Below are 12,485 nucleotides of genomic sequence, written 5' to 3'. Positions count from 1 at the left end.
TTATTAATGACTTGGAAGAGGGAGTCGAAGGTTGGGTCAGTAAATTTGCAGACGATACGAAGATTGGTGGAGTTGTGGATAGTGAGGAGGGCTGTTGTCGGCTGCAAAGGGACTTGGATATGATGCAGAGCTGGGCTGAGGAGTGGCAGGTGGAGTTCAACCCTGTCAAGTGTGAGGTTGTCCATTTTGGTAGGACAAATAAGAGTGTGGAATACAGGATTAATGGTAGGGTTCTTAGTAAGGTGGAGGAGCAGAGGGATCTTGGGGTCTATGTTCATAGATCTTTGAAAATTGCCACTCAGGTGGATAGAGCTTGTAAGAAGGCCTATGGTGTATTAGCGTTCATTAGCAGAGGGATTGAATTCAAGAGTCGTGAGGTGATGTTGCAGCTGTACAGGACCTTTGGTAAGGCCACATTTGTGGTACTGTGTGCAGTTCTGGTCGCCTCATTTTAGGAAAGATGTGGAAGTTTTGGAGAGGGTGCAGAGGAGATTTACCAGGATGTTGCCTGGAATGGAGAATAGGTCGTAAGAGAATAGGTTGAGAGTGCTCGGCCTTTTCTCATTGGAATGACGAAGGATGAGGAGTGACTTGATAGAGGTTTATAAGATGATCAGGGGAATAGATAGAGTAGACAGTCAGACTTTTTCCCCGGGTACAACAGAGTGTTACAGGGGGACATAAATTTAAGGTGAAGGGTGGAAGTTATCGAGGGGATGTCAGGGGTCGGTTCTTTACCCAGAGAGTAGTGGGGGCATGGAATGCGCTGCCTGTGGGAGCGGCAGAGTCAGAATCATTGGTGACCTTTAAGTGGCAATTGGATAGGTACATGGATAGGTGCTTAAGCTAGGACAAATGTTCGGCACAACATCGTGGGCCGAAGGGCCTGTTTTGTGCTGTAATGTTCTATGAAGCGCAGGTCTCTCTGCCCACGTGGGGAAACGCTGCTGCTGAGTCTCATTGACTACCAGCTAAATATCCTGAAAAGGAGAGGCTTGAGCTGTCTCTGTCAGTGCTGATGTCCCAGCACGTGCCTGTCCTGGCTCAATTTGGTGGTACTCTCGCCTTTGGAGTGGATTCAATTCCCACTCCAAAATACTTGAATACAAAAAATCTAGATCGATTTCTTGTACAGTACTGAAGGAATGCTGCATTGTTGGGTGTGCTGTCTTATGGCTTGTCAAGTAGATGTAAAATATTATTTGAGAAGAAGGGGAGCAATTTTCCTGGTGATCTGGTCAGTGTGTGTCTCTTAACGGACAGCAGAAAAACAGATTATCTGACCACTACCATACTTAGATATTTGACAGTACAGAATTTGAATATTACAGGGGGCGAAAATCACCTATGTTATGATGCCACCTTTTGCAAAGGGGGCTCAAAAATGTTACCCTTTTCCTCAACTGAGAATTCCCTGTCACTATAGTTTATGGGATGTTCAACCATGTCTGACCCATTTCCTGCACTTATACCCTCACCCAGTCTCTTTGACAAAAGATCTGCACTTCTGCTCCACTAGCTCCTGCATCCAAAGGATCATGAGCTGCTCTTTTTGCCATCTCCAGGAGGATGCCACCAGGCACATATTCTCTTCTCTTCCCTTCCCTTGTCAGGATTCTGCACGGATCATTTCCTTGAGGACACCTTGGTCCACTTCTTCTCCATTCCTAATTCCTCCTCACAACCCTATAGCATCTTTCCATGTGATCGCTAAAGGTGCAACACTTATCCTTTTATTTCCTCTCTCCTCCCTGTCCAAGGTGAAGGAGCAATACATCTGCACCTTGTTTCAATCTAGTCTACTGTGTTTGCTGTGTACAATATGTCCTCATTGGGAGATGAAACTCAGGTGGGTTACTTCTTTGCAGAATACCTATGCCCTATCCATTAAAAATAACCCTGAACTTCTAGTTCAACACACCATCATGGCCCCATGCCAATGTTTCTGTCTCAGGCCTGCTGCAATTGCTTTAGCAAAGCTTGACAGAGCTGGAGAAACAGCATCTTGCCTTCTGTCTAGGTAGCTTACAACCTTCAATGTTGTTAACAATTTCAGAATGTGAACACCCTTCAAGTTCATTACCAATCTCCACACTCTGAAATTGTGTTCTATGGACTTCTCTCAGCACTATCAACCCATTTTCAACACTTGCACTTGTTAGCACCCTACTCAGCATAATCTCCCTATTGGCTTATCATCAGTCCCTTTTTTTTCCTCTCCTTCAATCTCCATGTGTTCTATTCTCTGATTTCCCCCAACCCCATCATTGGCATAAATGCCACCCTTTTCCACTTGCTTTCAGTTCTGATGAGGTCACTGGTTTTAAAACATTAACTCTGATTCTTTCTCTGCAGATGCTGCCAGACTTACTGTGTTTCTCTGGCACACTCTATTTCTGTTTCAAAATACCAGTGTCTGCAGTCCTTTGTTTTATTTCAACATTTATATTGTTTCAGGACAATGTTGATGAGTTGGCAGATCGACCGATTGCTAGAATTGTTGCCATAGAGATTGCAATTGTCAGTGATAACTGATAGTTAGCTGTCAGTCTTTTTAAATTTAAATTCAGTCTTTTTAAATTTAAATTCAGTCTTTTTAAATTTAAATTCAGTCTTTTTAAATTTAAATTCAGGTAGGTTGACAGATGATTCAAGACATTTTCTGAGAAATGAATCAGAATGGGGGGTTGTCCCCTGATTGGTTCAGTTGAATCATTGTGTACACGTTCTTACTGTTTCAAAGAAGAGATTGATGTACTAATATGTAGCTTCCAGTACATGTAAGTGTGCTCCACTGCAAGCCTGATTGATAGTCAGTGTAATACTTTGCACACTAAGAATTGTTTAAAAATTGTTGTCAATTCACAAAATTACTGCATTGATTATCTTGCAAGTGCAAGCTGGTTGATTTATGATCAGTACTTTGTTGCAAATAGCCAAAGATAAATGTGTGATATAATATACCTATACAGCACAAGAACAGGTCCTATGGCACACCGAGCCTGCATTGATTCTTAATCCTTATTTCAGCCCGCTACTTATTCCCCTTAGGTGGTTTCTATCCCTCTGTTCCCCTCCTGTTCATGTGTCTGTCAAGCTACGCTTTAAATGTTGCTGACATGCCTGCTTCCACCACCTTTACCTGCAGTACTTTCCAGGCACCCACCGACCTCTGTGAAAAAGTTTCCCCACACTTCTGCCATCAACTGCCCCCCCATCTTCTCACCTTGAACCTGTGCCCTCTTGTCGTTGACTTTTCCACCCTGGGAAAAAGCCTCCGATTTTCAACATCTTCTATGCCTCTCGTAAGTTGTGGACCTCTATTAGGTTGCCCCTCAGCCTCCATCTTTCCAGTGAAAACAATCTAAGTTTATCCAACCTTTCCTCATAACTAAAACCCTCCAGACCAGACAACATTCTGGTAAACCTTCTCTGCACCCTTTCCAAATCATCCACGTCCTTCTGGTACTGTGGCAACCAGAACTGATTATTCCAAACGGGGCCTAACTAAGGTTTTGTGCAGCTGTATCAGAACTTGCCACCTTTTACATTCGATATCCCAGCCAATGAAAGCAAGCGTGTCATATGCCTTTTTGACCACCTTAATCCCTCTGTTCCTACTTTCAGGGATCTATAGAATGATGGTGGCTCTGTGGTTAGGACTGTTGCCTCCCAGCACCATGGACCCAGGTTTGATTCCAGCCTCGGGCGACTGTCTGTGTGGAGTTTGCACATTCTCCCCATGTCTGTGTGAGTTTCCTCTGGGTGCTCCAGCTTCCTCCCTCAATCCAAAGATGTGCAGGTTAGGTGAACTGGCTATACTAAATTGCCCATAGTATTCAGGGATGTGTAAGTTAGATGCATTAGTCAGGGGTAAGTGTAGAGTAATAGGGTATGGGGATGGATCTGGGTGGGTTACTGTTCGGAGGGTTGGTATAGACTTGTTGGGCTAAATGGCCTGTTTCCACACTGGGGATTCAATGATTACATGACCTGTACACCCAGTTCCCTCTGTATGTCAGTGCTCCTAATCTACCAATTATTGCATAATTCGCATCTGAATTTGATCTTCCAAAATGCATCACCTCACATTTTTCCAGATTAAATCCTATCTGCATTTCTCTGCCCAAATCTGCAATCCATCCATATCCCGCTGTATCTTTTGACAACTGTACATCTCTATGACTCTTCATACCTGCAACTCTGCCAATTTTGGTGTCATCCGCAAACTTACAAATCAGACCATTTACATTTTTCTCCAGATCATTTGTATATATTACAAACAACAAAGATCCCAGCACTGATCCCTGCAGAGCACCACTAATTACTGGTCTCCATTCTGAAAAGCACCCTCTGACTTCTCCTCTCTGTCTTCTATGACCAAACCAGTCTTGTATCCATCTAGCCAGCTCAACCCAGATCCCATGAAACTCTATCTTTTGTACCAGCCTGCCATAAGGTACCTTATCAAATAACCTGTTTTACAGATGGCTGGAATGCTCTGATTTGCTCAACTTATTATGATTCCAAAAAGAGGACTTTATCTGGGAGGATAAAATGCTATGAGTCATTTGAGTTGCTTTAACTCTTCTGTAGAAAGTAAGGCTTACAAAGCATGGTATTTATTTTGGTATTACACTTCTCCTTGGTATTATCTCTCCCTAACCACCTCCAACCACAACACAGAGACCTTTGCATTTCTACAATTTTGGCCTGTTATTTTCTTTGTCCCACTATTGTCAGTGATGTTTTCAGCTGTGTGGACCCCTGACTCTGGAAATCCTTCCCTAAACATGTCTCTTTTAAGATCATTCTTAAAACCTATCTTTTTGATAAAGGTTTTGGACACCTTATTACTTTTTGGTTCTGATAGTGCTCTTGTGAAGTATGTTGGAAAGTTTTACTACATTAAAGGCCCTGTAAAATCAAATGATTTCGAATTCTGTGTACTTTAATCCTGCTCTAGATTAACAAACTGTTGTGCATAATACCATCATATGCTTACACCAGGATAGTAGAACCTGATTTCAGTAAAATATTTGTGATATTGACTCTTCTCTGGTAAAATGATTTCTTCTTCTCTGCAGGCAGACTATATAATGCTGTATTCGTTAAATGACAATGAAGAATTAATTGATGGTGGAAAAAAGAATGCAATAGATGATCTGAAAGAAGGTGAATTAGAATCCTTCATCAATAAAATCGGCATAAGGAAATATTCCAAATTTCTCCTGGAGAAAAATGAAGAAAGCACTGAAAATGAAATAAAAAAGAAAGACAAGAATAAAAAACATGAAAAGGTGAAAGAGAAATTACAAGATAGAAGGGATGAACAAAAGGAATTTCCTGGAAAGAAGGAAAAAAGGCTCATCCAAGATCATGAAGTATCCAATCCATCCGAGGTATTAAGCAGGAAAGCTAAGAAACAGGTCACTTTAGAATTTGAACCCAAATCATACTTATTGATAAAACCAGGAGGAAAGTGGTATAATATGGAATATACCAATGAGCACAGTTCTCAGCCACAACATGAAACACTCATCTCACAGTATAGAAGTCTAGCTAAACAGCTGTATGAGCATGAGGCCAATCTTTACAGGAGTAAGCAAAATATCCAAAAAGGAGCAAATTCAGCATGGATAAAAACTGTGGTCAAAACAGGCACGCTAGCAGATAGAATGGCAGCTATGACACTTATGATACAAAATGCTCCAGTGCATACTCTATATATTGTGGAGGAATTAATCAACCAAATCAAGAAGAAAGGAAGTCGACGGCAATACTTAATAGCTTTGACTACGTTAACAGAGCTACTGATCTCTGAGTTACTTCCAGACAATCGAAAACTGCAAACTTTCTCCCAGCATCCCTTTAATAACCTGGAAGAACTTGCTAGTGGAAACAAAGATGCCAGAGACAAGCGTCTAATATTGTGGTACTTCGAACACTTGCTGAAGCATCAGTTTGCAGAGTTTGTGCAAGCCTTAGAAACTTTGGCCCATGACGCTGTCCAAGCAACAAAAGCTCGTGTCTTGGCAACAGTCCACGAGATTTTGTGCAATAAGCCAGAACAGGAGAAAGCCCTGTTGATCCAGTTAGTGAATAAATTAGGAGACCCACAATATAAATTGGCCGCAAAGGCCTCCTACCTTTTGGAAACTTTGCTCCATAAGCATCCCAATATGAAAACTGTTGTGTGTTGTGAAGTTGAGAGACTTCTGTTCAGGCCTAACATTAGTCTGAAAGCCCAGTACTATGCCATTTGCTTTCTCAACCAAATGGTCCTGAGTCATGAAGAGAGTGATCTGGCTGGGAAGCTAATATCCATTTACTTTTCATTTTTCCATGGCTATATTAAAAAAGCAGAACTAGACTCTAAAATGCTAAGTGCCTTGCTGTCGGGTGTCAATCGAGCTTATCCTTATTCCAAGATGGATGATGAAAAAGTGATGGAACAAATGGATACTTTGTTCAGGATTGTACATACTGTAAACTTCACCACAAGTGTCCAAGCACTAATGTTGCTATTTCAGGTGATGGATACTCGACAAACTGTGTCCAATCGATATTATGTAGCACTCTACAGGTAAAATTTAGTCACATAATTGTTTTTACAAAACGTACAACTGAAAAAGTTTCAAATGGCTACAGAGAATATATGCTAGAACATAAATGCGATCTCCTTAAAGGCACAACTTTCAGAATAACATTGTGGCATGTGGAAGAAGTGCTTAAAATTATGATGTAATTGATTTTTCAAGTAATTAAAAGGCTTCCTTATAGTGAGATGGATAAATCTCTATAAAAGTTTTTTCATCCATTTAAAGACCTAGGAAGAGCTATAAGCCATTTAAGCCCCTCCAAGCCTGTTCCACCATTCATTGAGATTGTGGCTGCTCAGTAACATAAGTTTATACACAGGGGAATTTTGATTATGCAAACTTGATGGATGGGCACTATTTCGTTCGGATAATGAATTTTAATGCCTTTCCTCTGGGGCTTGGAGTTTTTGAAGTCTGCTCCTCGTTGAGGAGACTACTGCAGCAGCAGCACGGTGTGTGAGGCTCTGCCTCCTAACCCTGTCCAAACCCTGCCCCGCCCCCAACCCTGTACAACACCGCTCACCCACCCCCAAGTCCGGGCCACACTGGCCCCCCTGTCCCTGTCCGACCCTGACCCCAACCCAGTGCATCACCGTCCCCGCTCCTGTGCACTGTTGGAAACATGTCTTTGATGTAATGTTTCTATCGGGACCTCGAGATTTCCTTTGGATAATTCGATTTTCGGATAATTGGTATTCAGATAATCAAGGTTCCTCTGTACTAACTTTTGCCTCAGATCATTTGATATGTTCTTGGCTAAAAATACATTTGTCATGTCTCACTTTTAAAATTAATGTTAGTATATCCTCAGTTCCCGTTTGCAGAGTTCCAAACTTCTTCTGTTAGCTAATTCCACTCCTAAAAGACCTGGCTCTCCCTTTTTTTTTATTGTGGACTCTAATTCTAGACTTGGAATTAACAAAGAAATAACTCCCTGTTCCCCTTAATATCTTGAAATTTATAACATAACTCTTCAACTTTAAAACTTGAAGAAGTATACCCTAATTTTGTGTACAATTGTTGCTTAAAGTCCAGGGCAATATATCTTTTCTGACATGTGCCCAGGAGTGCTCTCAGTATTCTGTGTGGTCTGACCAAGGAGCTATGGAAAAATAACTTCAAATCCTTTCTATTCAATTCCTAGATTTTACCCTCTTTAATAATTGTTTTGTACCTGTCCATAACATTTTAATCTGTGTATCTGAACCCCCAAGTTTCTTCCTCTTCTCCATGTTTCCACTGGCATGCGTAGATTCAGGTAATATAAGAAATAAATATGTAGTAGCTGCTAAAGTAGGAATGCTTCTCTGAGGATAAGTAAAAAAGAATAAAAGGATTTTTTTATGTATGCCCTATTCCAGCATACTATAACTGGCCTGGAAGAGCCATTGTGATCTTGGATGCTGTACTGTATTTGTTAATAGTAACACCTGTCAACTTAATGAGAATGAGCTTAACTCATTGACTTTGTTTTTAACCTGCATCTAAATGTTGTGTAAGTTATTAAAAGATATCTTACATATTTTATGCACAGGAATATATAAATTAAAGGATGTTAGTTTATCAAGAATTACCACGTTATGACAGAATGAATCACCAATCATTAATATGCACTTTTGTTTTGCTTTTTTGGAAGTGTTGGAATTGATTTTGATAATTGACCTTGGGTGAATTTAGTGTAAGGAATGGGTGATAAGGCATCATCAGGAGAGACTCAAAACCAGCAAAATCCAATGATAGTATAAATCACCAACATAAAACGCAGCAGAAAACAAATACCCTTCCCAATGTTAATGGTATTGTGGAACTAGTGAATAATTTACGTCTGAATATGGCAATATATCTAATACTTGTCTTTAAATATTCTGGTAGTCAAAATTCTTATAACAAGTTAAATAATTTTGTTTGGTTCCCTATTGATTGTTAATTTCAGTTTCCCAAATAAATCATGACTTTTACATTTCCACCAATCTTATAAAGTTTGTGTGCACCGAGAGGGGAGCAGATTACCATATCCCATTTTACTCTTTGAATCTAAACAGAGTTGGGCTGGCCCATGTAGAGCATTCAGCACATTAATTGACTGATTTGCTTGTTTCTGTGCTGTGCATTCTCCCTACTTCTACCCAATCTATGAAGATTTCCTCCCATTAGGCATGATGTTTATGGATTCCATTGCCATTAACTACACCACAATCCCAGCTGTTTGCTGTTCCTCCCTCATTTCAATGTCAACTACAAATTATTCATTTTGAAAAATTGAACACGCCCTGGAATTTAAAGGCCAGACCTTTTATGTTGCGACTGAGATGGGAAGAGTGCACTATGTTTCTCTAGTCCCATTCTTCTATAGTTCACACATTAATGAATTGTTTTGCTTCCTTCCTGATTTACTTTTTTCTATACAGGCTCAATTTTTAAAAATTATCAGCTAGGTTTCTTTGATGATAAATCAGTCATTTATTAAAAAATATATTGAATGAAGATGCAAAACTTGTTAATATAGTTTTCAAAGTGGAAATGTTCAAACAACACGCAATTACGGTGAAGAGAGAAATGGATTGTTGTCTCTAAAGATTCACAATTCACTTTTGGAGGATGGGAGAAGGCACTTTTGGCTCATACATCTTAGTTCTCAAAGGCAAAATAAAGTGTGAAAATTTAGCTGGCTGATATTCTGGAATATGTAGATGGGTAAAAAGAAAGTGAGGACTGCAGATGCTGGAGATCAGAGCTGAATGTGTTGCTGGAAAAGCGCAGCAGGTCAGACAGCATCCGAGGAGCAGGAGAATCGACGTTTCGGGCATGAGCCCTTCTTCAGGAATTCCTGAAGAAGGGCTCATGCCCGAAATGTCGATTCTCCTGCTCCTCGGATGCTGCCTGACTTGCTGCGCTTTTCCAGCAACACATTTTCAGTACATGTAGATGGGTGTCAACATAGGCAGTTGTCTCTGGGCTTTTGACAGACTCAGCTTGTTCAGGAAACACAGTATTGACATTATTTCCTGCCACACTTCAGAAGAACAGCCTGGGTTCTGACTGAGTAAAAACAATGACTGCAGATGCTGGAAACCAGATTCTGGATTAGTGGTGCTGGAAGAGCACAGCAGTTCAGGCAGCATCCGAGGAGCAGTACAATCAACGTTTTGGGCAAAAGCCCTTCATCAGGAATAAAGGCAGAGAGCCTGAAGGGTGGAGAGATAAGCTAGAGGAGGGTGGGGGTGGGGAGAAAGTAGCATAGAGTACAATAGATGAGTGGGGGAGGGGATGAAGGTGATAGGTCAGGGAGGAGGGTGGAGTGGATAGATGGAAAAGAAGATCGGCAGGTAGGACAAGTAATGGGGACAGTGCTGAGCTGGAAGTTTGGAACTAGGGTGAGGTGGGGGAGGGGAAATAATGAAACTGTTGAAGTTCACATTGATGCCCTGGAGTTGAAGTGTTCCGAGGCGGAAGATGAGGCGTTCTTCCTCCAGGCATCTGGTGGTGAGGGAGCAGCGGTAAAGGAGGCCCAGGACATCCATGTCCTCGGCAGAGTGGGTGGGGTAGTTGAAATGTTGGGCCACAGGGTGGTGTGATTGATTGGTGCAGGTGTCCTGGAGATGTTCCCTAAAGCGCTCTGCTAGGAGGCGCCCAGTCTCCCCAATGTAGAGGAGACCGCATCGGGAGCAACGGATACAATAAATGATATTGGTGGATGTGGGCGTAAAACTTTGATGGGTGTGGTTCTGACTGGACCAGGGCTCTAGATGCCACACTGAATCCGTAATATGGGGTTTTTTTCAGAAACAGTAGCACTGACTTGGGAAGTTCTTTTCTTTCCCCATGCAGTTTACCAATTGAAAAATCTGAACAATCTCCATAGCAGAAACTGCAATCTGAAAGTCATAAACCTTGGCAAGGGGTTTGCAGTAAACAATCTGTTACAAAAAAAAATTTTAAGAGATGCTTAGTTTAAAAAAATTCCAATGTCTTTTCATTGACCTCACTGTTTAAAAACAATTATCCTTCACACTCAAATCTGCAGGAAATATTAAATATGAAGTAGCTTCACATCAAATTTGGTAACTGAATTATCTGAAATTTTATGCATGGTTACTATATAAAAGTTGCCTCCACTTGCATAGACATTCTTTGAAAACTATACAAAACAATTACATGTTTTTAGTTCAGTAATGTTTGTATCTGGGCTAAATAAGTCTTGTTCATTATTTTATTAAGCTTACTGCAGTCTCTCCCTTTAAAGTCCTGGCTTATACATTTATTGCATTTTTGCTGTTTGCATTCTCACTGTTTGGATGAACCGCATAATTGAGACAGGTAAGATTTATGTGTGCTCTAAGTTTTTTGTCTCAGTATCTATTTCAATCAAACTGGTTTGGCAAAAATTGAGGACAAGCATTTGCCTACTTTCCAATATAATTTTCCTAAATTACTCTTGCTGATTCAAGTCTGGTTACAATCAGAAAAATATGCTTCAATGAGTCACAGATGTAAAATGACAATTTGCCCTGTTTTGGCACAACATCTTTCAACGTCTAAGACAAGATTTTCTCAAAGTCAGGGCTAGGACCCCAAGTGGGGTTGCGAGCTGAGGCTTTTGAATCATGAGCTCCAAGACAGCAATATTTACCATAGGGACTACGACCTCCCCGCTGCCCACACTTCCCTACCCACCTCCAGTTTTCTTCTTTGTCATCCAGGCTTGCAATAGCTTTCAAGCCTTGAAATAGGGTCACCATGAGAAAAAGTTTGGGGAGCATTGATCTGAGGTATCCACTCTCAAATTAATTTGTGTACTTATGCTGCCTTCAAGTTATTTTTTACTATTGTGATAGTAATGGGCTCTGTCATTAAATTAGAAAATACAACAAATAATTCCACTATAACTTGCTCGGTTCTATAAATTTAGTTCTGCACCTTTCATCAATAAAAGGAGAGGTTGGCTTTGGTTGTTTTGGAAATATGCATATGATATCATGGTGTAGCACAGTCACTTTAGATCAACATGTATATCTGCTCAAAATATAGAAAGAAGTAAATAATGAAAGATTATTTACTTAAATAAATCAGTACAAAATGGGCATGCATAAAAGTTGGAGCCTTGAATATTTTCTTCACAACATGGGAATGTAATTTAGAATACAGTGAAGAGAAAATTAGATAAATCTACAAAAATGTTCAGGTAATCAGCAAAATTATTTACTGTAGATGGTTCCAGTATGAAGCTTGTATGATGGCCACAGAAGTGAAATAGCCACCTGTACCATTTCAATGATTCAATATACATGAATTAAGGGTTAATGTTTTTCTCTACCTGCTGGTTTGTTTGAAAAGTAAATAATCTGACTTTTGTATGCAGGAAACTGTTGGATCCAGGACTGGCACGATGTTCTAAACAAGCCATGTTTTTGAATCTGCTGTACAAGTCTTTGAAGTCTGACCTCGTGCTTCGTCGCGTTAAGGCATTTATAAAACGGATCTTGCAAGCTGCTTATGGCCAAACACCAGCGTTTATATGCGGTGCTCTCTATCTTATTTCTGAGATTTTAAAACTGAGGCCTGGCATCCGAGTCCTGTTACAGGAACATGGGGTACTGCTTTTATCAATCCATTGTGTCTCATATTGTTTTCTTCTTCAACATAACAAGGGCTGGTAATGCCTTTTATGGACTTATCCATTATTAAGTTTTGTGTGTATCAGAATGAATTTTATGTCAAATAACCACAAGCAAGGTTTTATAAGTTCTTTGCCTGTTTAAGTATGCATTTTAAATGCATTAGATTTTGATTGAAGGTAATTTTTTTAAAAAGTCCATTTGAATACAAATTTATCATATAACACAAATTCAGATATATTGGTAGATTAAGCAGAATTTTAAAATA

The 12,485-nt window shown here is 40.2% G+C and overlaps 1 protein-coding gene across 1 annotated transcript in view; it reads left to right on the top strand.

The window, feature by feature from the left end:
* cebpz (CCAAT enhancer binding protein zeta) overlaps window positions 1–12,485 on the top strand; it is a 39,216-nt gene that overhangs the window by 2,438 nt on the left and 24,293 nt on the right. Inside the window, exons 2-3 of the mRNA XM_072580533.1 lie at window positions 5,088–6,586; window positions 11,962–12,193. Of these exons, the coding sequence (XP_072436634.1) occupies window positions 5,088–6,586; window positions 11,962–12,193 (1,731 nt within the window). The remainder of the gene's footprint in view (window positions 1–5,087; window positions 6,587–11,961; window positions 12,194–12,485) is intronic.

Source organism: Chiloscyllium punctatum, chromosome 11 (assembly GCF_047496795.1).
Source record: "Chiloscyllium punctatum isolate Juve2018m chromosome 11, sChiPun1.3, whole genome shotgun sequence".
Lineage (NCBI taxonomy): Eukaryota > Metazoa > Chordata > Chondrichthyes > Orectolobiformes > Hemiscylliidae > Chiloscyllium > Chiloscyllium punctatum.
This window is presented reverse-complemented; position numbering and strand designations above follow the sequence as displayed.